We start from the raw sequence: 25,470 nt of genomic DNA on the forward strand, positions 1-25,470 counted from the left end.
TTTCTCTCCCCTCCTTCTCTTCTCCTTTCCTTTCCTCTCTCCTCTTCTTTCTCTCTTCTCTCTCTTCTCCTTCTCTTTTCTCTCTCTTCTTTCCTCTTCTCTTCTTTCTCCTCTCCTCTCCTCTCTTCTTTCTCTCCACCTTTCTTTCCCTCTCTTCTTTCCTCTTCTTTCTCTCTTCTTCTCCTTTCTCTCTTTTCTCTCCCCCTCCTTCTCTTCTCCTTTCCTTTCCTCTCTCCTCTTCTTTCTCTCTTCTTTCTCTCTCTTCTCCTTCTCTTTTCTCTCTCCTTTCCTCTTCTCTTCTTTCTCTCTTCTCCTCTCCTCTCTTCTTTCTCTCCACCTTTCTTTCCCTCTCTTCTTTCCTCTTCTTTCTCTTCTTCTCCTCTTTTCTCTCCCCCCTCCTTCTCTTCTCCTTTCCTTTCCGCTCTTCTCTTCTTTCTATCTCTTCTTTCTCTCCTCCCTCTCCTTCTCTTTCTCTCTCCTCTCTCTCCCCCACTCCCTCTCTTTCCCCTCCAACTTTTGAGAGTTGTTTCTCTTGTTCGCAACCACAGCTGTAACTTTTTTTTTTTTTTTTGGAAACTGAATTTATTTGCGCATTTGCCCAATGGATATGGAGGGACTCTCGGTTAAATCATGGCCAAGCAGGGCTGTCTTAATGCATGGGCCTGGTGGGCCCTTGCCTGTGGGCCCCACGAGCACAGGGGCCCCATACCAACATCGATTTTGTTGGAAGTGCCAATAAAATAAATATATGTTTAACTTTATCGACTATTTAAATTTTTATTCCGGTGAGTAGTTGTTGTAAGGGCTCCGAGTACACCGCTTTGCCCGGTGGGGGGAGGCATAATGCTGTTAAGAAGGGCCCTCCTTTGCTGGCTAAATGAATGGAACTTTTTTTTGCTTTTAATGTGATATTTGCCAGTTCCCAGGCATCGTTTCGTAGCGAAGGTTTCCTGCAGAGGGGCCAGCCTGCTCCGACGTGCAAATGCAGAGAGTTAAGGTTCCACCGTCACCGTGCTCGATGTCACCCGGGCACCGTACCAGCCCTTCCAGAACACCGTATCCTGACCGCCGTGTTCGAAACGGACAAAGCGCACGCCGGGACCGTAATCGGCGAAGGTGTGAGTGATCTTAAGCCAGGTAGGGAAAAAAACAACAACAACACTCGGATGGAAGACCAGAGAATTCAACTCATCGCCCCCTGGCCCAGGAAATAAGGTGGGGGGGGCGAAACAGGGTCCCAACCCGGTTTAGGAACAGGAGCCGGAAAGCAAAGGCCTGCCCAACCCTTCTCTCTTCCTCCTTTACTTCTTGGGGTGGTGGGGGGAGTTTTCTCCTGGGTACAAACCTCAGCCCACTCGCCCTCATTGTCCTGGGGCACTGCGATGGTTTCGCTCTCGAATTCGGCCACCGTGTCTTCGTTAGCGGACAGCAGCTTCACCTTCAGGTGGTAGAGGCAGCCGGCGTCACAGCGAGCGGCATACCTGGTGGAGGAATAGGATAGGATAGGATAGGATAGGATAGGATAGGATAGGATAGGATAGGATAGGATAGGATTGTAATGGAACGGAAAGGAACGGAATGGAACGGAACAGAACGGAAAATATGGAATAGAATAGAATAGAATAGAATAGAATAGAATAGAATAGAATAGAATAGAATAGAATAGAATAGAATAGAATAGAAAATACGGAATGGAATGGAATGGAATGGAATGGAATGGAATGGAATAGAATAGAATAGAATAGAATAGAATAGAATAGAATAGAATAGAATAGAATAGAATAGAATAGAAAATATGGAATGGAATGGAATGGAATGGAATAGAATAGAATAGAATAGAATAGAATAGAATAGAATAGAATAGAATAGAATAGAATAGAATAGAATAGAACAGAATAGAACAGAAAATACGGAATGGAATGGAATGGAATGGAATGGAATAGAATAGAATAGAATAGAATAGAATAGAATAGAATAGAATAGAATAGAATAGAATAGAATAGAATAGAATAGAATAGAATAGAATAGAATTCTTTATTGGCCAAGTGTGATTGGACACACAAGGAATTTGTCTTCGGTGCATAAGCTCTCAGTGTACATAAAAAGAAAAGACACATTCGTCAAGAATCATAAGGTACAACACTTAATGATAGTCATAGGGTACAAATAAGCAATCAGGAAACAACCAATATCAATATAAATCGTAGGGATACCAGCAACAAGGTTACACTCATGCAGTCCTAAGTGGGAGGAGATGGGTGATGGGAACGATGAGAAGATTAATAGTAGTGCAGACTTAGTGAATAGTTTGACAGTGTTGAGGGAATTATTTGTTTAGCAGAGTGATGGAGTTTGGGAAAAATCTGTCCTTGTGTCTAGTCGTTTTGAGGGTAGGAGTTGAGGAAGAGGAATTGGGAGGCAAGGGGTGACCCCAGGGAAGAATGGGAGGGGGGGCTTGGGGACTCCTGGCCACTCACCAGTCCTTCACTACGATTTTGGGCTGGGTGGTGTCCATCAGCTCCTCCCAGTAGCCTTCAGCTTGCAGGTCAATTATTTGGGATTTGCTGCACCAGCTTAGGAACAAAAGAGTCGTGGTGAAAAAGGATCAAAGCTGCTGCTTCCAGGCCTGGCATCCTTTCTTTTTCTTTCTTTCTTTCTTTTCTTTTTTTTTTTTTTTTTGACCATAAGGACTAGAAACTTGATTTTTTTTAAAAAAAAAAAAAAAAAGGAAAGCAGACTGCTTTGAGTTCCCCTTGGGTTTCCTGAGCTCTTGGGACATTGCAGCATGTACTCGTACCCCACCCGGCCCCCTCCAGAGCTGCCCAGAAGCCTGCGAAATGGACTTACTCAAAGGAGGAGACGAAATAGGTGTGGACTTCCTCCTTGGGGAAATCTTTTCCGAAATCGCCCGGCAGCTCTTCCACTTTCCAGCCGTCGCCCCCGTTTTGCACATCCTCCCAATGCTGGAGACCCTCTAAGACCGAGCAGGAAAGCCTCAAAAGATGCTCACTCTGCTCCCAATTCTCCCCTCTCCCCCAACAGAATGGGAGAACGAATTATCCCGCTTGGAGGGAAAGGACCTTCCTGATGCCCTTTGAAGGTCTCCCTTCTGTGGCCCAGAGACACCACCCCCCGCCGAGAGCCTGGCTCAGGAAAAAGGGGCCAAACGGGAGGGGGCTGCCCAGATCTGGGCCAGGGGCTACTCTCCCCACCCTCACCCCGCTCGCAAGGCTGGGGTACCTGTTTACCTTCTCCGTTTGGGTTCTTGACCAAATTCCGCTTCTTCTTATGGAGAAAATAGAGGGTTTGCCAGCTCTCTGCGCCTTCCTCGTCCGCGTCCTTGCCAGCGAAGCCTTCCTCCTGGCATTTCAGCAGCCAGAGGGCCCCTCCGTCCACCAGCGCCTTCCACTGGGAGCAAACCAGGCGGCACACCAGCACCAAGTCGAGGGCGGGCAGGCCGGCCAGGATCCGCACCAGGAGGGGCTCCGGAAGGGCGTCCTTGAAGGGGGGGGTGGCAAAGAGAGAGACAGAGTTGGCCTGCATCTCGGTGGCAGGCCAAGGGACTTTGGTTCCTCAGTTTGGCTTAATATATATATATATATATATATATATATATATATATATATATATATATATATATATATATATATATATATAGGTCTTTGGTTATTCGGGTTTTCTCCCGCGTAAAATTGGAGGTTTCTTGGCAACGTTTCGACGAAGTCTCATTCATCATCTTCAGGCTGGTGTTCTCGGCTTCGTGCTTCTAGGAGCAATGTTGCACCAGCCTGAAGATGATGAATGAGACTTTGTCGAAACGTTGCCAAGAAACCTCCAATTTTACGCGGGAGAAAACCCGAATAACCAAAGACCTACATACAAACACCCGCGAAAACCTCAGAAAAGAAAATATATATATATATATATATATATATATATATATATATATATATATATATATATATATATATATATATATTTTCTCAGGTTTTCGCGGGTGTTTGTATGTAGGTCTTTGGTTATTCGGGTCTTCTCCCACGTAAAATTGGAAGTGTCTTGGCGACGTTTCGACGAAGTCTCATTCGTCATCTTCAGGCTGGTGTTCTCGGCTTCGTGCTTCCAGGAGCAATGTGAGATCGCAGCTGTCTCTTCCTTTTAACTGCTAGTGGAGGTGTGAGCTGATTGGGTGGGAACTTGGCTGTGTTCTGATTGGGTGGAGGTGTGTTCTGATTGGTTAGGGGCTTGGCTGTGCTCTGATTGGCTGGGGTTGTGTTCTTTTTGGGTGGGGGCTTGGTTGTGCTCAGCTTAGTCTGAGTTGCAGGGGGATTTGAGCTGGTGAGCTGCGTTGTTGTTGTTTGGCTTCGTGTTTGTGGCCGTGCGAGCTCTTCATGGTGGGTGTCAGTCTGCTTCATGTATGGATTGGAGGGGTTTAAAGTGGCTAATGATGCAGCTGCGGTCTGGCTTCTGGTCCTTGGTCGTGGCTCATTATCAGTGTGGGTTTGAGTCTGCTTTCTGCGTGGATGTGTGGTGGTGACATCAGGTGATGTCACCACACATCCACGCAGAAAGCAGACTCAAACCCACACTGATAATGAGCCACGACCAAGGACCAGAAGCCAGACCGCAGCTGCATCATTAGCCACTTTAAACCCCTCCAATCCATACATGAAGCAGACTGACACCCACCATGAAGAGCTCGCACGGCCACAAACACGAAGCCAAACAACAACAACGCAGCTCACCAGCTCAAATCCCCCTGCAACTCAGACTAAGCTGAGCACAACCAAGCCCCCACCCAAAAAGAACACAACCCCAGCCAATCAGAGCACAGCCAAGCCCCTAACCAATCAGAACACACCTCCACCCAATCAGAACACAGCCAAGTTCCCACCCAATCAGCTCACACCTCCACTAGCAGTTAAAAGGAAGAGACAGCTGCGATCTCACATTGCTCCTGGAAGCACGAAGCCGAGAACACCAGCCTGAAGATGACGAATGAGACTTCGTCGAAACGTCGCCAAGACACTTCCAATTTTACGTGGGAGAAGACCCGAATAACCAAAGACCTACATATATATATATATATATATATATATATATATATATATATATATATATAAAAACAAACCTACAAACAAACAAACAGTACATTTTTTCAATGGTTTTAGGAATAACGTTATGGTTGGGGGTCACCACAACCTGAGGAACTGTATTAAAGGGTCGCGGCATTAGGAAGGTTGAGACCCACTGCTCTATACCGTTTTGACAAGAGTCAAAATTTATACAGCTTGTAACCTAAATATTTCCCAAATATAATTTACATATTTCAATTTCTGCCATAAGGTTCTTTTTTTTTTCCCCTATTTTTTTATTATTCATCTCTACTTAATATTTAATATCTAATCAACATTTATTTATTTATTTGTTTATTATTGAATTTCTATACCGCCCTTCTCCCTGAGGACTCAGAGCAGTGTACATCCAGAATTAAAAAACATGCAGTACAAATATTAAAAAACAATTAAAAGATATATAAATTTGGCCATCCGCCCTGACCTCCAATCTTAACCTTATTTCCTTTCTTTGTCTTATTTCTCCATTTATCCCATATATTTCTCAAAATCGCCACATTTCATAAGTGATCATCCATTTATTTTCTCTTATTTCCTTATTTCTATTGAAAGCGTTTAATTTAAACTTTAGTCATTTCCATCCTTGGTTTCTTTTTTTCTTTTTCTTTTTTTTATTATTAGTTTGATATTTCACATTTGTCTCTTAATGGCCATTGTTTTCCAAGGTGGACCAATTCATCATTTCTTATTTCCTATTAATCATTTTACCATTTTAACAAAAACAATATATTTCTTCAGCTTTATCTTTCACACGACCTTTTTCAATTACAAACATTGTAATTGAACATTGTATCTCAATCTCTTCATCATCTTTTTCTAGATTTCTATTAATACCTTATTCAATTAATGGCTAAATTGAGATTGGCACTAAGGGGTCATTTCAGATCCTGCTGAGTTGGTTCCTTCCGTTGCCCCTCGGAAAGCAATCAAAGGAAGGCAGAATCAAATTTAGGAAGCTCACACTGCCCAAGGAGCTGCTGATCCAGTTCTACAGAGGAATTATGGAGTCTGTCATCTGCACCTCCATAACTGTCTGGTTTGGCTCTGCAACCCAACAAGACAGACAGAGACTTCGGAGGATAGTTAGAACTGCAGAAAAAACAATGGCTACCAACCTGCCTTCCATGGAGGACCTGTCTACTGCAGGAGTCAAAAAGAGGGCTAGGAAAATATCTACAGACCCCTCGCATCCTGGACATAAACTGTTTCAACTCCTACCCTCAAAACCAACGCTATAGAGCACTGCACACCAGAACAACTAGACACAAGGACAGTTTTTTTCCCCAAACGCCATCACTCTGCTCAACAAATAATTCCCTGTCGAACTATTTACTAAGTCTGCACTACTATTAATCTTCTCTTCCTTACTAGTATATAGATACTCTTCCCACTTATGACTATAACCATGTTGCTTGTATCTTTCAATTTATATTGTTTTTTTTATTTGTTTCCTAGTACGATTTGATGGTTTATTAGTAACGTTGACTATCGTTAAGTGTTGTACCTTTTTATTCTTGATGAATGCATTTTATTCTCCTTATGTACACTGAGAGCTTATGCACCTAAGACAGATTCCTTGTGTGTCCAATCACACTTGGCCAATAAAGAATTCTATTCTTATTCTACTCTACTCTATTCTATTCTATTCTATTCTATTCTATTCTATTCTATTCTATTCTATACTATTCTATACTATACTATACTATACTATACTATACTATACTATACTATACTATACTATACTATTCTAATTATTCTATTCTACTCTAATTATTCTATTCTATTCTATTCTAATTATTCTATTCTACTCTATTGTATTCTATTCTAATTATTCTATTCTTTCTATTCTATTCTATTCTAGTCTAATTATTCTAGTCTATTCTAATTATTCTAGTCTATTCTAATTATTCTAGTCTAGTCTAGTCTAATTATTCTATTCTAATCTAATTATTCTATTCTAGTCTAATTATTCTATTCTATTCTATTCTATTCTAATTATTCTATTCTATTTTATTCTATTCTAATTATTCTATTCTAGTCTAGTCTAATTATTCTATTCTACTCTAATTATTCTATTCTATTCTAATTATTCTATTCCAGTCTAATTATTCTAGTCTAGTCTAGTCTAATTATTCTAGTCTAGTCTAATTATTCTAGTCTAGTCTAATTATTCTAGTCTAGTCTAGTCTAATTATTCTATTCTAATCTAATTATTCTATTCTAGTCTAATTATTCTATTCTATTCTATTCTAATTATTCTATTCTACTCTAATTATTCTATTCTAGTCTAATTATTCTATTCCAGTCTAATTATTCTAGTCTAGTCTAGTCTAATTATTCTAGTCTAGTCTAATTATTCTAGTCTATTCTAGTCTATTCTAATTATCTATTCTAATCTAATCTAATCTAATTAGTCTACTCTACTCTACTCTACTCTACTCTACTCTACTCTACTCTACTCTACTCTACTCTACTCTACTCTATTCTTCAGAGGGAACTTTCCAGGCTGATCTAAAAGTTGCTGACCGGGCAATTTCTTTGGGAGATGGAGTGAGGGTTGCCAAGGGGATCATGAGTCAGTCTTTCTTGCTGGATCCTCCTCTCCAAATCTGCAGCAGGGTCTCTATCGCTTTCCCCCTCTGGATCCCCTCTTCCTTTGCTCCTGAGCCTGGAAAAAAAAACCCTTCCCAAATCCCCTCAATTCCTGTCCTTTGGGGGATGGGGGGTGTCTGTCTTTCTCTCTCTCTCTCTCTCTCTCTCTCTCACACACACACACACACACACACCCACACACACACCAAGCAAGAAGGAGCAAGAAGTTTTGTTGTCTCTTTTTTTAGCCATTTTTTGGGGTGTCCCCTGCCAGCACTCGCCCTTCTTCTCCAACCTCCAAGCCCTGCCGATGAGACCTGCAGCTGTGCAAAGCTTGCACCGTTAGGGGGGGACAAAGGCTGAATCTGGGAGAATTAAGGTTTTGTAGAGTTTTTGGGGGGCTCCAAAGAGGGGGAGATCCCAGGCACTTACCATGGGGAGAGGGGGAACAAGGGCTGAATCTGGGAGAATTAAGGTCTTCTAGAGTTTTTGGGGGGCTCCAAAGAGGGGGAGATCCCAGGCACTTACCATGGGGAGAGGGGGAACAAGGGCTGAATCTGGGAGAATTAAGGTCTTCTAGAGTTTTTGGGGGGCTCCAAAGAGGGGGAGATCCCAGGCATTTACCATTGGGGAGAGGGGGGAACAAGGGCTGAATCTGGGAGAATTAAGATCTTCTAGAGTTTTTGGGGGGCTCCAAAGAGGGGGAGATCCCAGGCATTTACCATTGGGGAGAAGGGGAACAAGGGCTGAATCTGGGAGAATTAAGGTCTTGTAGAGTTTTTGGGGGGTTCCAAAGAAGGGGAGATCCCAGGCATTTACCATTGGGGAGGGGGGGACAAGGGCTGAATCAGGGAGAATTAAGGTCTTCTAGAGTTTTTGGGGGGCTCTAAAGAGGGGGAGATCCCAGGCATTTACCATTGGGGAGAGGGGGGAACAAGGGCTGAATCTGGGAGAATTAAGATCTTCTAGAGTTTTTGGGGGGCTCCAAAGAAGGGGAGATCCCAGGCATTTACCATTGGGGAGGGGGGGACAAGGGCTGAATCAGGGAGAATTAAGGTCTTCTAGAGTTTTTGGGGGGCTCCAAAGAGGGGGAGATCCCAGGCACTTACCATGGGGAGAGGGGGAACAAGGGCTGAATCTGGGAGAATTAAGGTCTTCTAGAGTTTTTGGGGGGCTCCAAAGAGGGGGAGATCCCAGGCATTTACCATTGGGGAGAGGGGGGAACAAGGGCTGAATCTGGGAGAATTAAGATCTTCTAGAGTTTTTGGGGGGCTCCAAAGAGGGGGAGATCCCAGGCATTTACCATTGGGGAGAAGGGGAACAAGGGCTGAATCTGGGAGAATTAAGGTCTTGTAGAGTTTTTGGGGGGTTCCAAAGAAGGGGAGATCCCAGGCATTTACCATTGGGGAGGGGGGGACAAGGGCTGAATCAGGGAGAATTAAGGTCTTCTAGAGTTTTTGGGGGGCTCTAAAGAGGGGGAGATCCCAGGCATTTACCATTGGGGAGAAGGGGAACAAGGGCTGAATCTGGGAGAATTAAGGTCTTGTAGAGTTTTTGGGGGGTTCCAAAGAAGGGGAGATCCCAGGCATTTACCATTGGGGAGAAGGGGAACAAGGGCTGAATCTGGGAGAATTAAGGTCTTGTAGAGTTTTTGGGGGGTTCCAAAGAAGGGGAGATCCCAGGCATTTACCATTGGGGAGAAGGGGAACAAGGGCTGAATCTGGGAGAATTAAGGTCTTGTAGAGTTTTTGGGGGGCTCCAAAGAGGGGGAGATCCCAGGCATTTACCATTGGGGAGAAGGGGAACAAGGGCTGAATCTGGGAGAATTAAGGTCTTGTAGAGTTTTTGGGGGGTTCCAAAGAAGGGGAGATCCCAGGCATTTACCATTGGGGAGGGGGGGACAAGGGCTGAATCAGGGAGAATTAAGGTCTTCTAGAGTTTTTGGGGGGCTCTAAAGAGGGGGAGATCCCAGGCATTTACCATTGGGGAGGGGGGGACAAGGGCTGAATCAGGGAGAATTAAGGTCTTCTAGAGTTTTTGGGGGGCTCTAAAGAGGGGGAGATCCCAGGCACTTACCATGGGGAGAGGGGGAACAAGGGCTGAATCTGGGAGAATTAAGGTCTTCTAGAGTTTTTGGGGGGCTCCAAAGAGGGGGAGATCCCAGGCATTTACCATTGGGGAGAGGGGGGAACAAGGGCTGAATCTGGGAGAATTAAGATCTTCTAGAGTTTTTGGGGGGCTCCAAAGAGGGGGAGATCCCAGGCACTTACCATGGGGAGAGGGGGAACAAGGGCTGAATCTGGGAGAATTAAGGTCTTGTAGAGTTTTTGGGGGGTTCCAAAGAGGGGGAGATCCCAGGCATTTACCATTGGGGAGAGGGGGGAACAAGGGCTGAATCTGGGAGAATTAAGATCTTCTAGAGTTTTTGGGGGGTTCCAAAGAGGGGGAGATCCCAGGCACTTACCATGGGGAGAGGGGGAACAAGGGCTGAATCTGGGAGAATTAAGGTCTTGTAGAGTTTTTGGGGGGCTCCAAAGAGGGGGAGATCCCAGGCATTTACCATTGGGGAGAGGGGGGAACAAGGGCTGAATCTGGGAGAATTAAGATCTTCTAGAGTTTTTGGGGGGTTCCAAAGAGGGGGAGATCCCAGGCACTTACCATGGGGAGAGGGGGAACAAGGGCTGAATCTGGGAGAATTAAGGTCTTGTAGAGTTTTTGGGGGGCTCCAAAGAGGGGGAGATCCCAGGCATTTACCATTGGGGAGGGGGGGACAAGGGCTGAATCAGGGAGAATTAAGGTCTTCTAGAGTTTTTGGGGGGCTCTAAAGAGGGGGAGATCCCAGGCACTTACCATGGGGAGAGGGGGAACAAGGGCTGAATCTGGGAGAATTAAGGTCTTCTAGAGTTTTTGGGGGGCTCCAAAGAGGGGGAGATCCCAGGCATTTACCATTGGGGAGAGGGGGGGAACAAGGGCTGAATCTGGGAGAATTAAGATCTTCTAGAGTTTTTGGGGGGCTCCAAAGAGGGGGAGATCCCAGGCACTTACCATGGGGAGAGGGGGAACAAGGGCTGAATCTGGGAGAATTAAGGTCTTGTAGAGTTTTTGGGGGGTTCCAAAGAGGGGGAGATCCCAGGCATTTACCATTGGGGAGAGGGGGGGAACAAGGGCTGAATCTGGGAGAATTAAGATCTTCTAGAGTTTTTGGGGGGTTCCAAAGAGGGGGAGATCCCAGGCACTTACCATGGGGAGAGGGGGAACAAGGGCTGAATCTGGGAGAATTAAGGTCTTGTAGAGTTTTTGGGGGGTTCCAAAGAGGGGGAGATCCCAGGCATTTACCATTGGGGAGAGGGGGGGAACAAGGGCTGAATCTGGGAGAATTAAGATCTTCTAGAGTTTTTGGGGGGTTCCAAAGAGGGGGAGATCCCAGGCACTTACCATGGGGAGAGGGGGGAACAAGGGCTGAATCTGGGAGAATTAAGGTCTTGTAGAGTTTTTGGGGGGCTCCAAAGAGGGGGAGATCCCAGGCATTTACCATTGGGGAGAGGGGGGAACAAGGGCTGAATCTGGGAGAATTAAGATCTTCTAGAGTTTTTGGGGGGGCTCCAAAGAGGGGGAGATCCCAGGCACTTACCATGGGGAGAGGGGGAACAAGGGCTGAATCTGGGAGAATTAAGGTCTTGTAGAGTTTTTGGGGGGTTCCAAAGAGGGGGAGATCCCAGGCACTTACCATGGGGAGAGGGGGAACAAGGGCTGAATCTGGGAGAATTAAGGTCTTGTAGAGTTTTTGGGGGGTTCCAAAGAGGGGGAGATCCCAGGCACTTACCATGGGGAGAGGGGGAACAAGGGCTGAATCTGGGAGAATTAAGGTCTTCTAGAGTTTTTGGGGGGCTCCAAAGAGGGGGAGATCCCAGGCATTTACCATTGGGGAGAGGGGGGAACAAGGGCTGAATCTGGGAGAATTAAGATCTTCTAGAGTTTTTGGGGGGCTCCAAAGAGGGGGAGATCCCAGGCACTTACCATGGGGAGAGGGGGAACAAGGGCTGAATCTGGGAGAATTAAGGTCTTCTAGAGTTTTTGGGGGGTTCCAAAGAGGGGGAGATCCCAGGCATTTACCATTGGGGAGGGGGGGACAAGGGCTGAATCAGGGAGAATTAAGATCTTCTAGAGTTTTTGGGGGGCTCTAAAGAGGGGGAGATCCCAGGCACTTACCATGGGGAGAGGGGGAACAAGGGCTGAATCTGGGAGAATTAAGGTCTTCTAGAGTTTTTGGGGGGCTCCAAAGAGGGGGAGATCCCAGGCATTTACCATTGGGGAGAGGGGGGAACAAGGGCTGAATCTGGGAGAATTAAGATCTTCTAGAGTTTTTGGGGGGTTCCAAAGAGGGGGAGATCCCAGGCACTTACCATGGGGAGAGGGGGAACAAGGGCTGAATCTGGGAGAATTAAGGTCTTCTAGAGTTTTTGGGGGGTTCCAAAGAGGGGGAGATCCCAGGCATTTACCATTGGGGAGAGGGGGGAACAAGGGCTGAATCTGGGAGAATTAAGATCTTCTAGAGTTTTTGGGGGGTTCCAAAGAGGGGGAGATCCCAGGCACTTACCATGGGGAGAGGGGGAACAAGGGCTGAATCTGGGAGAATTAAGGTCTTGTAGAGTTTTTGGGGGGCTCCAAAGAGGGGGAGATCCCAGGCATTTACCATTGGGGAGAGGGGGGAACAAGGGCTGAATCTGGGAGAATTAAGATCTTCTAGAGTTTTTGGGGGGTTCCAAAGAGGGGGAGATCCCAGGCACTTACCATGGGGAGAGGGGGAACAAGGGCTGAATCTGGGAGAATTAAGGTCTTGTAGAGTTTTTGGGGGGCTCCAAAGAGGGGGAGATCCCAGGCATTTACCATTGGGGAGGGGGGGACAAGGGCTGAATCAGGGAGAATTAAGGTCTTCTAGAGTTTTTGGGGGGCTCTAAAGAGGGGGAGATCCCAGGCACTTACCATGGGGAGAGGGGGAACAAGGGCTGAATCTGGGAGAATTAAGGTCTTCTAGAGTTTTTGGGGGGCTCCAAAGAGGGGGAGATCCCAGGCATTTACCATTGGGGAGAGGGGGGAACAAGGGCTGAATCTGGGAGAATTAAGATCTTCTAGAGTTTTTGGGGGGCTCCAAAGAGGGGGAGATCCCAGGCACTTACCATGGGGAGAGGGGGAACAAGGGCTGAATCTGGGAGAATTAAGGTCTTGTAGAGTTTTTGGGGGGTTCCAAAGAGGGGGAGATCCCAGGCATTTACCATTGGGGAGAGGGGGGAACAAGGGCTGAATCTGGGAGAATTAAGATCTTCTAGAGTTTTTGGGGGGTTCCAAAGAGGGGGAGATCCCAGGCACTTACCATGGGGAGAGGGGGGAACAAGGGCTGAATCTGGGAGAATTAAGGTCTTGTAGAGTTTTTGGGGGGCTCCAAAGAGGGGGAGATCCCAGGCATTTACCATTGGGGAGAGGGGGGAACAAGGGCTGAATCTGGGAGAATTAAGATCTTCTAGAGTTTTTGGGGGGCTCCAAAGAGGGGGAGATCCCAGGCACTTACCATGGGGAGAGGGGGAACAAGGGCTGAATCTGGGAGAATTAAGGTCTTGTAGAGTTTTTGGGGGGTTCCAAAGAGGGGGAGATCCCAGGCACTTACCATGGGGAGAGGGGGAACAAGGGCTGAATCTGGGAGAATTAAGGTCTTGTAGAGTTTTTGGGGGGTTCCAAAGAGGGGGAGATCCCAGGCACTTACCATGGGGAGAGGGGGAACAAGGGCTGAATCTGGGAGAATTAAGGTCTTCTAGAGTTTTTGGGGGGCTCCAAAGAGGGGGAGATCCCAGGCATTTACCATTGGGGAGAGGGGGGAACAAGGGCTGAATCTGGGAGAATTAAGATCTTCTAGAGTTTTTGGGGGGCTCCAAAGAGGGGGAGATCCCAGGCACTTACCATGGGGAGAGGGGGAACAAGGGCTGAATCTGGGAGAATTAAGGTCTTCTAGAGTTTTTGGGGGGTTCCAAAGAGGGGGAGATCCCAGGCATTTACCATTGGGGAGGGGGGGACAAGGGCTGAATCAGGGAGAATTAAGATCTTCTAGAGTTTTTGGGGGGCTCTAAAGAGGGGGAGATCCCAGGCACTTACCATGGGGAGAGGGGGAACAAGGGCTGAATCTGGGAGAATTAAGGTCTTCTAGAGTTTTTGGGGGGCTCCAAAGAGGGGGAGATCCCAGGCATTTACCATTGGGGAGAGGGGGGAACAAGGGCTGAATCTGGGAGAATTAAGATCTTCTAGAGTTTTGGGGGGGCTCCAAAGAGGGGGAGATCCCAGGCATTTACCATTGGGGAGAAGGGGAACAAGGGCTGAATCTGGGAGAATTAAGGTCTTGTAGAGTTTTTGGGGGGTTCCAAAGAAGGGGAGATCCCAGGCATTTACCATTGGGGAGGGGGGGACAAGGGCTGAATCAGGGAGAATTAAGGTCTTCTAGAGTTTTTGGGGGGCTCTAAAGAGGGGGAGATCCCAGGCACTTACCATTGGGGAGGAATGGGGGGGTCCTGCGAGCGATGCCAGGAGCTGCAAATGGGCAGGCGGGCGAGGGTAGCGAGTGAGACAGCAGCCTGCCAGCTGGGCTGGGACTCCGCCTCCCCTCCCGGGCTGGGCTGGGCTGGGCTGCTTGTCGCAGGCAAGTAACTTCCACGGGATGCCGGCCAGGACAGGGATGGGAGGGGTCATTGCACCCCACCCCACCCCACCCCAAATCTGTGCCAGTGCAACCCCTGTGGCGGGAGGGGAGGCGGCTGACTTGGCAGGAGGGAAGTGGGGGAGGGTACAGAGGGGTTTTCCCCCCCTCCCCACTCTTCCTTGGGGAGGGAGGGGGGTCTGAGTTGGAAAGACCCCATCCCTTGGCATTAGGAACATTTCCCAGATAAGTCACAGACAGTCCTGGGATCTCCTCGTGGCGTCCCATCCCATCCACGCCTTTCTAACCAAGGTCAAGCCTCTGTCAGCTTTCCAGAGCAACCAAGGCGAGTAGGAGCCGATCAGGACTCTGATGGGAGCCTCCCCCCCTCCCCAAATCGAGGCCAGGCCAAAGGGGCGCTTTGCACACGCTCAGAGGCGCTCTTTCAGCGGCGTTGTGGATTGAGCCGGACGGATTCCCGGGTATCCCGCGGCTCTTCTTGGGGTCTGAAAAACAGAAGGGCAGAGGAGACCCCTCCCAAGGACAGGACGGGGGCGGGGGCGGGGCGGGGAAAGGGAATCCCGCTCATTTGCATGCGATGACGCAATTCCCCCAGGCCACGCCCTCTCCTGCCGGCCACTTTTCGGGGGGTTCCGAAAGGGCGGAGAGAAAGCGATGCGAGGGAAACCTGCGCGGAGGGAACTCGGAAGTCTGGGAAAGAAAAGCGCGCTCCTCTTCCCTTTTAGTAGCTCTCCGAGGATTCCCGGCTACGTTTCGGTTTCGCTTTCGGCTGGGCGCGGCGCGCTGCGGCGCGGCGCATGCGCGACGCATCTGCTGCGCTTCTGGTAAGTGTGCCGGCCGGCTGGCTGGCTGGCTGGCGGGAGGGGGCGAGGGGGGGCGGGCGAGGGAGGGGGAGGTGTGGTCCGGGGCTGCAGGGGGCGGGGGGGGGATCCACGGAAGCCCTCTGCGCATGCTCCACTGCTCCGGGTCTCCCAGATGTCGCTGCCTGGAGCTGGAGGCTCCGCCGAAGGACTGCTGGAGCCCCCTGCGGGGCTGCCCCTCCCCTCCCGCCTCTCCCTTAATCGTCGGCTCAGGTAGACTACCCCTGGCCGGGGAGGTTCTACTTCTGCAAACGTCAAAGCAGCTCTAAGAGGACTCTCTCTCTCTCTCTTACCTCTCTCCCCTCTGTTTCCTCTCTCCACCACCACTCACTCTCTCTCTCTTTCTTTCTTTCTTTCTTTCTTTCTTTCTTTCTTTCTTTCTTTCTCTCTCTCTCTCTCTCTTTCTTTCTCCTTCTTCCTTTTCCTCTCTCTCCCCTCTCCCTCTCTTTCTTTCTTTTTTCGTCCTTCCTTTCTTTTCCCTCTCTCCCTTCCTCTCTCTCTCTCTGTCTCCTATCTTCCCTCTGTTTCTCTCCACCCCCTCTCTCTCTTTCTTCTTTCTTTCTTTCTTTCTCCTGTCTCCCCTCTGTTTCCTTTCTCTCCACCCCCTCTCTCCCTTTTTTCTCTTTTTCTCTTTTTCTTTCTTTCTTTTTCTCCTCTCTCCCATTTCCTCTCTCTCTCTTTCTTTCTTTCTTTCTCTCTCTCTTTCTCCTTCTTCCGTTTCCTCTCTCCCCTCCCCCTCTGTTTCTTTCTTTTTTCGTCCTTCCTTTCTTTTCCCTCTCTCCCTTCCTCTCTCTCTCTCTCTCTCCTATCTTCCCTCTGTTTCTCGCCACCCCATCTCTCTCTCTCTCTCTCTTTCTTCCTCCTCTCTCCCCTCTGTTTCCTCTCTCTCCACCCCCTCTCTCCCTTTCTTTTTTCTCTTTTTCTCTTTTTCTTTCTTTCTTTCTTTTTCTCCTCGCTCCCATTTCCTCTCTCTCTCTTTCTCCTGTCTCCCCTGTTTCCTCTCTCTCCCCTCCCCCTCTCTTTCTTTCATTCTTTCATTTTTTTCTTTCTCCTCTCTCTCTCTCTTTCTCCTCTCCCGTTTCCTCTCTCTCTCCTCTCTCTCCTCTGTCTTTCTCTTTATTTCTCTCTCCCTCCCTCCCCCCCTCTCTCTCTTTCTCATCTCTCCCCCTCTTTCTCTCTCTCTCTCCTTTCTCTCTGTCCTCTCTTTCTTTCTTTCTCCTCTCTCTCCTCTCCTTTCTTTCTTTTTTTTTCACTCTTTCTTCTCTCCTTTTTTCTCTTTTTTTCTCTTCACAGATGGCGAGCATGGACACCCTCCCCGAGGACGCCCTGATTGCGGTACTGGTGCTAGTGCCTGCCAGGGACCTTGTGCTTCGCTGCCGGCTGGTCTGCTCCCTCTGGCGCGGGCTGGTAGACTTGCCTTCGCTCTGGAAGCTCAAGTGCCAGCGTGAGGGCTACCGGCCAGAGCCGCTGGACAGTCCCATTCCGGACTGGCGGGATTTCTATTTCCTCTGCAGCCTGAAGAGGAACCTGATCAAAAACCCCTGTGCTGAAGGTGGGGGAGGGGTCAAGGGGGCTGGGCTATTTTGGGAGGGTCCGGTTTTGAACCATTCGAAGGTTGTTTCCCCTGCAGCTCACCTGACCAGCTCTGGTCTGATCCTAGATTAAAGCGAATCAAGGCCAGGATGGAAGACCACCAGGAGATCCAAACAAAGTTGCCAACATGTTATTAACACAGCTGCCTGCAATTTACTGCTGGTTCGAATCTCTCCAAGGCTCAAGGTTGACTCAGCCTTCCATCCTTTCTAAGGTAGGTTAAATGAGGACCCAGTTTGTGGGGGCAATAAGCTGACTTTGTATAAATATACAAAAGTATGAAGGCTATTGCTTAACGCACTGTAAGCCGCCCTGAGTCTCCGGAGAAGGGCGGCATATAAATCAAATTAAAAAAAAAAAAAAAAAAAAAAAAAAAAAAACATGGCTAAGCAAATTAAAAAAAAAAATCCTGAAATAACCCAATGCAACCAATTCCATAATTCTGCTTCCCGGAAAAAAATTAGCCTATTTTAGGGCATACCTTCCTGGTGGTCTCTTCCCCTTACCTTGGAAATATTTCCAAAGTGCCGAAAATCCAACCTACAGTGCCGTCCTCTTCTTTGTGTCTTCTCTCTCCCGCCACAGAAGGCTTTGACGCCTGGGAGAAAGAATCTGACGAAGGCAACGGCTGGAAAATTGAGCAGCTTCCAGGAGATCATGGGAGAAATTTCCTTCTTCCGCACATTCAGAAATACTTCGTGACGTCCTACGAGTGAGTAGCGTGATGGCCTGGGACTCCCTGGGCTTTGACCAGCAGAGGGGATTCCTTGCGGGGTTTCTAACACGCGGATTGACGGTTGTTAAACGGGCTCCTTCGATGGTAGGAATTTCCAACTGAGTTTTTCCCACGGGCAGCTTGGAAACTTCAAATCCCCCAGCATCTAAAGTATTTTTTTTATTATTTTTTATTATTTTATTTTATTTTATACTAGCCGATAACTCGGCGTTGCCCAGGTATTTATAGACATTGAATCGTTTGTCTGACAGGGAGCCATTGGGAGGGACATTTCTTCCCCCTACTCCCATGCCCATCATCCCTGCCCTCTCCACCCTCCCATGCGCTCCTCTTTCTCGCCCTTTCTACAATCCTGGCACTTTGCCCCAAATCCACCAGGGGGCGCCTTCTGCTAAGAGAAGGAAACATCAGGCACTTCCCCATTAGCACTTGCTCTCCTTAATGGCCCCGGCATTCCAGAGTTATGCTGGAACATAAACACACAGACACACACACACACACAAAACAAAGGATGTTAGGGGTGTCTCACCCCCACAGTATTGGGAGCCATTGGGAGGGGCCTTTCTTTCCTCTACTCCCCTACTCCCATGCTCATCATCCATGCCCTCTCCCTTCCCCCTCCCATACACTCCTCTTTCCGGTCCTGTCTACGATCCTGGCACTTTGTCCCAAATCCATCAAGCGTTTCACCATTTGTCCACTGGAGGGCGAACATCATAACTGGTTTTCCAGAGGAAGCTGTGAAGGAACTGACATCTCAACAATTGCCACTCTAGGACGCTGCTCTCACTCTCCTCAACAGTCCAGGCATTCCAGTTACACACACACACACACACACACACACACACACACACACACACACACACACAGACAGACCAGGGGTGTCTTACCCCCACAGTATTTGTTTCCAGAGAGTAGTCATCTGTGTACGAAGTTTGGTTGAAATTGCTTGAGCCATTCCAGAGTTATCCTGGAACAAATGTACATACATACATCCTTTTATATAGATATATTAAAAGGATGTATGTATGTATATTTGTTCCAGGATAACTCTGGAACAGCTCAAGCAATTTCAACCAAACTTCAACTAAACTAAATAAATATATATAACATAAAATATGTTATATATATACACATATATATAACATATTTTATATTATATTTATTTATTTATTTATTATTTTATTTATTTATTTTATTTTTATTTTATTTATTTTTTTATTATTTATTGGCTGCCCATCTTACCACAGGGAGACTCTAGGCAGTTTACGCCATTAACAAAACAAAACCATGTAAAAATACTACAGGTAGTCCTCGGTTTACAACATTTTGTTTACTGACCATTTGAAATTGCAACGACATTGAAAAACATGACTGATGACTGCTTTTCAATCTTACAACAGCTGCAGCGTCCCCAGGGTCACGTGATCAAAGTTCAGATGCTTAGCAACTGACTCATATTTATGACGGCCGCAGCGTCCCGGGGCCACGCGATCCCCTTTTGCGACCTTCTGACAAGCAAAGTCCATGGGGAAAGCCGGATTCACTTAACAACCGTGTGACTAACTTAACAATTGCAGGGATTCGCTTAACGATTGTGGCAAGGAAGGTCGTAAAATGGGGCAAAACGCACTTAACAGCTGTCTCACTTAGCAACAAAAATGTTGGGCTCAATTGTGGTCATCAGTCGAGGACTGCCTGTACAAAAATACCAGTAGTTCTCGACTTACGACTTAGGACAATTGAGCCCAGAATTTATGTTGCTGAGATAGTTGTAAAGCGAGTTTTGTCCTGTTTTATGACTTGCCATATTTGTTAAGTGAATCACTGCAGCTGTTAAATTAGTAACACAGTTGTTAAGTGAATCCAGTTTCCCCGTTGGCTTTGCTGGTCAGGTCGCAAAAGGGGATCCCGGGACACTGCAAACCGTCATAAATACGAACCAGTTGCTCAGCATCTGAATGTAAATCACCTGGCTGTCGTAAGTGTGAAAAATGGTTGTAAGTCACTTCTTCAGTGTTGTTGTAACTTCGAACGGTCACTAAATGAATTGAGGACTACCTGAATTTAATCACAGGTTGTAACTTTGGATCCTGCCTCTTTTATTTAAAATCTGTCTCTCTCTCTTTTTCTACCTCGTTTGTTGCAGGTTGTACTTTTCCCATTCATTATAAAATGGTTAGAAGTCCCTTTTTTCAGTGTTGTAGCTTCGAACAGTTGCTAACTGAACTGTCGTAAGTCAAGGACTACCTGTATAAAAATAGAAATACAATAGCTAAAAGATGAGGGAGGGAGTAGGAGGGAGGAGGGGGGTCTGTTATTAATCAATTGCCCCCTTTCAGCCGTCGCTGTTCAAAACAGTGCAGATTTTCCCAGGAAGGGACTTACGAGTAATATCCCTCCCCTACTCAAAATTACTTCAGAAGCCATTTAACAACAATTCGTGGTTTGCGCTCCACATGGAGGCTTGTAACAAAGAGTGGCGCGGTGGCCTAGAGGGGGAGCTCTCGCCTGTATCGCCAGTCAGGAGGCTGTGAGTTTGATCCTAGGTAGAGGCAGATATTTCTCTCTCTCGGCACAATGAGAATATATCTGCTAAACAAAACTCCTCATTGGGGACAGGAAGGGCATCCGGCCAGTAAAACACTCAGCTCCATTCAGATGCCCAGACTCCACCCGGCAAGGGATTATGGGGTCGTTAAAAGAGGATGAGGATGGAGGCTTGTAACAATCGGTGGCTTTCCCTTCCTTGCCAGCTCATGCATGAAGAGGCAGCTGATCACCTTACGGGATCACGGCTACGGGGACCGGTTGATGGACGAAGCCCGGCCTGATATCGTGGTGAGCGACTGGTGAGTGGCAGGGAGGAGAGGCGGACGGGTGGACGGATGGACGCGGGAGGCACAAGCGCTGAGGCGGTGTTCGACAGCGCCAAACAAACGGCTCCGTCAAAGCAGGAGGCGCAATACAGGTAGTTCTCGTCTTACGACCACGATGGAGCCCAAAATTTCTGTTGTTAAGCGAGACACTTGCTAAGTGAGTTTTGCCCCATTTTACAACCTTTCCTGCTACCGTCATTAAGTGAATCACTGCAGTTGATACGTTAGTAACCCGAATCTGGCTTCCCTGTGGACTTGGCTTGTCAGAAGGTCGTAAAAGGGGATCACATGACCCCCCCAGGACTCTGTGACCGTCATAAGTATGAGGCTCTTGCCAAGCATCTGGATTTTGATCACGTGACCGCAGGGACGGTCGTAAGTGTGAAAAACGGTCGTGAGTTGCTTTTCTCAGTGCAGTGGTTACTTTGAACGGTCACTAAACGAATAATGGTTGTAACTCAAGGACTACCTGTATCATGCCTCTCTTGTTCTCCTTGTTTTCACACAGAAAGACTATATATGTAAGTTCTCGACTTACAACCATTCATTTAGTGACCATTCAATGTTACCACGGCACTGAAAAAAGCAACTTACGATCGTTTTTCACACTTACGACCATCCCAGCAGTCCCATGATCAAAATTCAAACACTGGGCAACTGGCTCATATTTACGACAGTCGCATTGTCCCGGAATCACGCAATCCGCTTTTGCGACCTTCTGAAAAGGAAAAGTCCATGGGGAAAGCTGGATTCACTTAACAACCGTGTGACTGACTTAACAACTGCCGGGATTTGCTTAACGACTGTGGCAAGGAAAGGCGTAAAGTGGGGCCAAAACGCACTTACCAGTTGTCTTACTTAGCAACAGAAAATGTTGGGCTCGATTGTGGTCGTAAGTTGAGGACAAAAATACCAGTAGTTCTCGACTTACGACTTAGGACAATTGAGCCCAGAATTTAGGTTGCTAAGTGAGACAGCTGCTAAGCGAGTTTTGTCCCATTTTACGACTTTCTTTGCCACATTTGTTAAGGGAATCCCTGCAGTTGTTAAACTAGTAACATGGTTGTTAAGCGAATCCGGGGTGACGCGATCCCCTTTTTGCGACCTTCCGAGAAGCAAAGTCAATGGATTCACTTAACAACGGTGTGATTAACTTAACAATGGTGGCCAGAGGGGTCATCAAAGGGGGCCAAACCCCTGTATTTATTTATCGATAAAATTTACTGGCCGCCCATTTTATCGTAGGGTAACTGGGAATTTTACAGTTACATCTAAGCCAAGGGTGAAATCTAAAATTTGTTACTACTGGTTCTGTGGGCGTGACTTGGTGAGGGGGGGGTTAATGTGACTGGGTGGGCGTGGCCAACTTTTTTTTTTTTTTTTACTTTTTACTTTTAAAAGCATTTTTTTCTACAACCTCAAGAGGTTGCAGAAAAAAAATGCTTTTAAAAGCCTCTGACGATCAGGCAACCCGGCTGGGATCGTCAGAGGCTTTTAAAGGCATTTTTTTTTCCCTACAATCTCTTCGGCCGAAGAGGTTGTAGAAAAAATGTTTTTAAAAGTAAAAAAAAAAACAGCCTCTGATGATTGCGCGGCTCAGCTGGGAATTGTGGGGGGGGGAGCGCAGGGATTTTTGCTCCCGGTTCTCCGAACCACCCGCCGCCATCGCTACCAGATTGGGCGATCCGGTCCGAACCGGGAGCATTTCACCCCTGATCTAAGCTAAAATATAAAATATTAAAATCAAACCTTAAAATTAAAGGCACATGGGAAGGGCGGAGGGGACAGAGGCGGGGATCTGTTATTAATCAACTTCATTGCGCTGACCCCACCCCCCCGGGCCAACTGGCCGAGCCACGTCTTGAGATCCTTATGAAAGGATAGGGTTGGGGGGGGGCAACCTCATATTGGAGGGGGGGGGGCTAGGTGTTCCAGAAGGCAGAGAAGACCTTCCTCCTGGATCCCGCCGGCCAGAATAATCAGGCTGAAAAAATTGTCTCGCTTCGCGATGGGAACTTTGGACTCAGTCAAGGTCGCAAGTCGGGGACCCCCTGCGTTTTTATCGACCTCTTTTTTTAAAGAGCTGATGTTCTCTCCTTCGACCCCCTCCTCCCCCCCCAGGTACGCTGCGCGTTTTGACTGCGGCTGCAAGTACCAGCTCTGCGTGAGACTCCTGTCCAAAGACTACATCGTTCTCCAGGAGTTTCAGCCCGAACCGGTTGTGATCGAACAGTGGAGCGATGCAGAATGGCGCGAGGTAGAGGAATGGGTTGGATCGCGGCCTGGTTCTGCCCCCCCCCCCGCAGCTCTGGGTTGAAATGAGGGGTGCCTGATGGTCTCTGAGCTTGGCGGTTTTCTGTCAGACGTTTCGTGACCCAATTAGGTGACGTCATCGGTGCTAGAAGGGAGCGGGGTTTGCAGAGAGGAGGAGATTGGGGTGGAGGAGGGAGATGAGGAAAAGGACTATGGCAGTGATGACTAACCTTTTTGCCGTTGTGTGCCAAAAGTGGGGGGAGAGCGGGGGCGGGGGTCACGCATACGCGTGTGCCCATAATTCAATGTGCCCCACACCCCGTGCATGCGCATTTAATCCCCCCTCACTCCCCCCACTTTTGGCACGTGATGGCACAATGGGCCTGGTAGGCCCGTTTTTCACTCTCCCCAGGCTCCAGAACCTTTCTTGGAGCCTGGGGAGGGCAAAAACTTCCCCACCCGGAGGGCCTCTGGAGGCCGGAAACGGCCCATTTCCCGACTTCCGGGGAGGCTCAGAAGGCCCATAAAACAGCTGGCCAGCGCACGCATGCATACTAGAGCTAAGTTAGGGCAAAGCTCGCGTGCCCACAAATATGACTCCGTGTGCCACCTGTGGCACGTGTGCCATAGGTTCGCCATCATGGGACTACGGGTTCCTTGGTGCTCTCTGAGCTTGGTGGTTTTCTGGCAGACGTTTCGTGACCCAACTAGGCGACACCATCAGTGTTAGAAGGAGTGGCATTTGTGGAGAGGAAGAGAACTGTGGGATCCTTGGTGCTCTCTGAGCTTGGTTGTTTTCCTACAGGTGTTTCATAACCCAACTAGGCAACATCATCAGTGCTAGGAGGAAGGTTTGCTCTCTGTGTATTATCCCTTCTAGCTTTGATGCCGTTACCCAGTTGGGTCGTGAAACGTCTCCGAGAAAACAACCAAGCTCAAGGGAGCACCCAGGACCCCACAATTTTAATTTTAATTATTTTATTTTATTTTATTTTTTTATTTTATTATTTTATTTTATTTTATTTTATATTTTATTTTATTTTATTTTATTTATTTTATTATTTTATTATATTATTTTATTTTTTTTTATTTTTTTATTTTATTTTATTTTATATTTTATTTTTTTTATTTTATTATATTATTTTATTTTTTTTATTTTTTTATTGTATTATTTTATTTTATTTATTTATTTTATTTTTATTTTTTTTATTTTATTATTTTATTTTATTTATTTATTTTATTTATTTTATTTTATTATTTTATTTTATTTATTTTATTTTATTTTATTGTTTATTTTGTTTTATTTTATTGTTTATTTTGTTTTATTTTTTTATTTTTTTTTATTATTTTATTTTATTTTATTTTATTGTTTATTTGTTTGTTTGTTTGTTCGATTTATATGCCGCCCTTCTCCGGAGACTCAGGGCAGCTTACAATGCGTTAAGCAATAGCCTTCATACTTTTGTATATACCTGCTTAGTAGGGCTTTTGGGCCCCTCTAAGCGGTGTTCTTTTTTTTAATACAAAGTCAGCTTATTGTCCCCACAATCCGGCTCCTCATTTTACCTACCTCGGAAGGATGGAAGGCTGAGTCAACCTTGAGCCTGGTGAGATTCGAACTCGCAGTAATTGCGGGCAGCTGGCAACTAAGTGCTACTTTAACAGCACTTAGTCCACTGCGCCACCAAGGCTCTTTATCGCTAAACTTACACGCTGGCCATGTCACAAGCCAAAATACTGATCTTACTTCGGAAGTATAATAAATGTCCCGCTGAGAAGGACGCTGTGTGTAACGCACTCAACACCATAGCATTTTTAGAACCTGCTGGATTTGGAGCTGCCGGGTTTTTAAAATCCTTTCTGTAATTCTAGAATCGGATCTGGTGACGGACAAAAATGCCGATTTTAACTTGCCCCTCGCCTTTTTTCTCCTCAGGTGTCGCACACGTTTCACAACTACCCCGCCGGTGTCCGCCACGTCTTATTTAGCCACGGAGGCCAAGATACGCAATACTGGGAAGGCTGGTACGGTGTCCGAGTGGCGAACAGCAGCCTCACCCTGGGCCCCCAAGTGGCAGATTGACGGAGAAGGGCTGCTTCGGTTTGGATAGGACTACAACTCCCATTGTGCCCAGTAAGTGGCCCTGGGGAAGGTCAGTCTAACCCAGAGGTTTGCAACCTTAAACAATCCAAAGAGCCATTTGGACCCATTTCCCACAGAAAAGAAAATACCGGGAGCCACAAAAACCCTTCCCGTGCCTGACGATTTCTTGAGCGGCCACAAAACTAGCCTATGTAGTTGAATTAAACCTTCTGTTTTCCTCTGAAACTTTTCTTTTCTTGGATTTAATCCATGGTTGGCCTACCGGGAATCGAAAAGCTCAATAAATCGCATGCAGGCAGGTGTCGCACATTGGCGGTTGTGACGCATATTTTGAGTGATAGGGAGCTGCAGCAGAGAGGTGAAAGAGCCACATGCGGCTCCAGAGCCACAGGTTACTGACTACTGGAAGGGAAGTCACCCCAAAGTGTCCTATGCATCCACCTGGCTACTTCTCTTTCGCTGAGAAAAACAAATCTCTAGATATTTATGGATTAACAGGTATTTCTCCTTTGCTTCTTCCGCAACTTCGCGACGTCTGGAAAAGTTGTATAATCGTGGCATTTCATAAAAACCGATTTAAATCAAATCTGTGTCGCTCTAAATCCCTCTTCTGGGTTTAGC

The 25,470-nt window shown here is 47.1% G+C and overlaps 2 protein-coding genes across 2 annotated transcripts; one reads left to right on the plus strand and one right to left on the minus strand.

Annotated features, from left to right (window-relative positions):
• Positions 1-905: 905 nt before the first annotated feature.
• LOC139326258 (F-box only protein 2-like) lies at positions 906-14,623 on the minus strand. Its single transcript, XM_070956415.1, is given in 9 exon segments — positions 906-1,127; positions 1,346-1,481; positions 2,478-2,573; positions 2,848-2,974; positions 3,249-3,498; positions 14,256-14,267; positions 14,269-14,360; positions 14,363-14,474; positions 14,477-14,623. Coding segments are annotated over 9 exon segments (1,107 nt in total). The 3' UTR covers positions 906-992.
• Positions 14,624-15,371: 748 nt separating this feature from the next.
• Positions 15,372-25,435, plus strand: LOC139326243 (F-box only protein 6-like). Its single transcript, XM_070956400.1, has 6 exons — positions 15,372-15,497; positions 16,578-16,836; positions 17,463-17,589; positions 20,370-20,465; positions 22,614-22,749; positions 24,682-25,435. The coding sequence occupies exons 2-6, from the start codon at positions 16,578-16,580 to the stop codon at positions 24,826-24,828; spliced, it is 765 nt and encodes a 254-aa protein (XP_070812501.1). The 5' UTR covers positions 15,372-15,497; the 3' UTR covers positions 24,829-25,435.
• Positions 25,436-25,470: the final 35 nt, after the last annotated feature.

The sequence above is a fragment of the Pituophis catenifer genome, unplaced genomic scaffold (assembly GCF_029215685.1).
Source record: "Pituophis catenifer annectens isolate HBS135680 unplaced genomic scaffold, rPitCat1.0.hap2 SCAF_20, whole genome shotgun sequence".
In the NCBI taxonomy this organism is placed as follows: Eukaryota; Metazoa; Chordata; class Lepidosauria; order Squamata; family Colubridae; genus Pituophis; species Pituophis catenifer.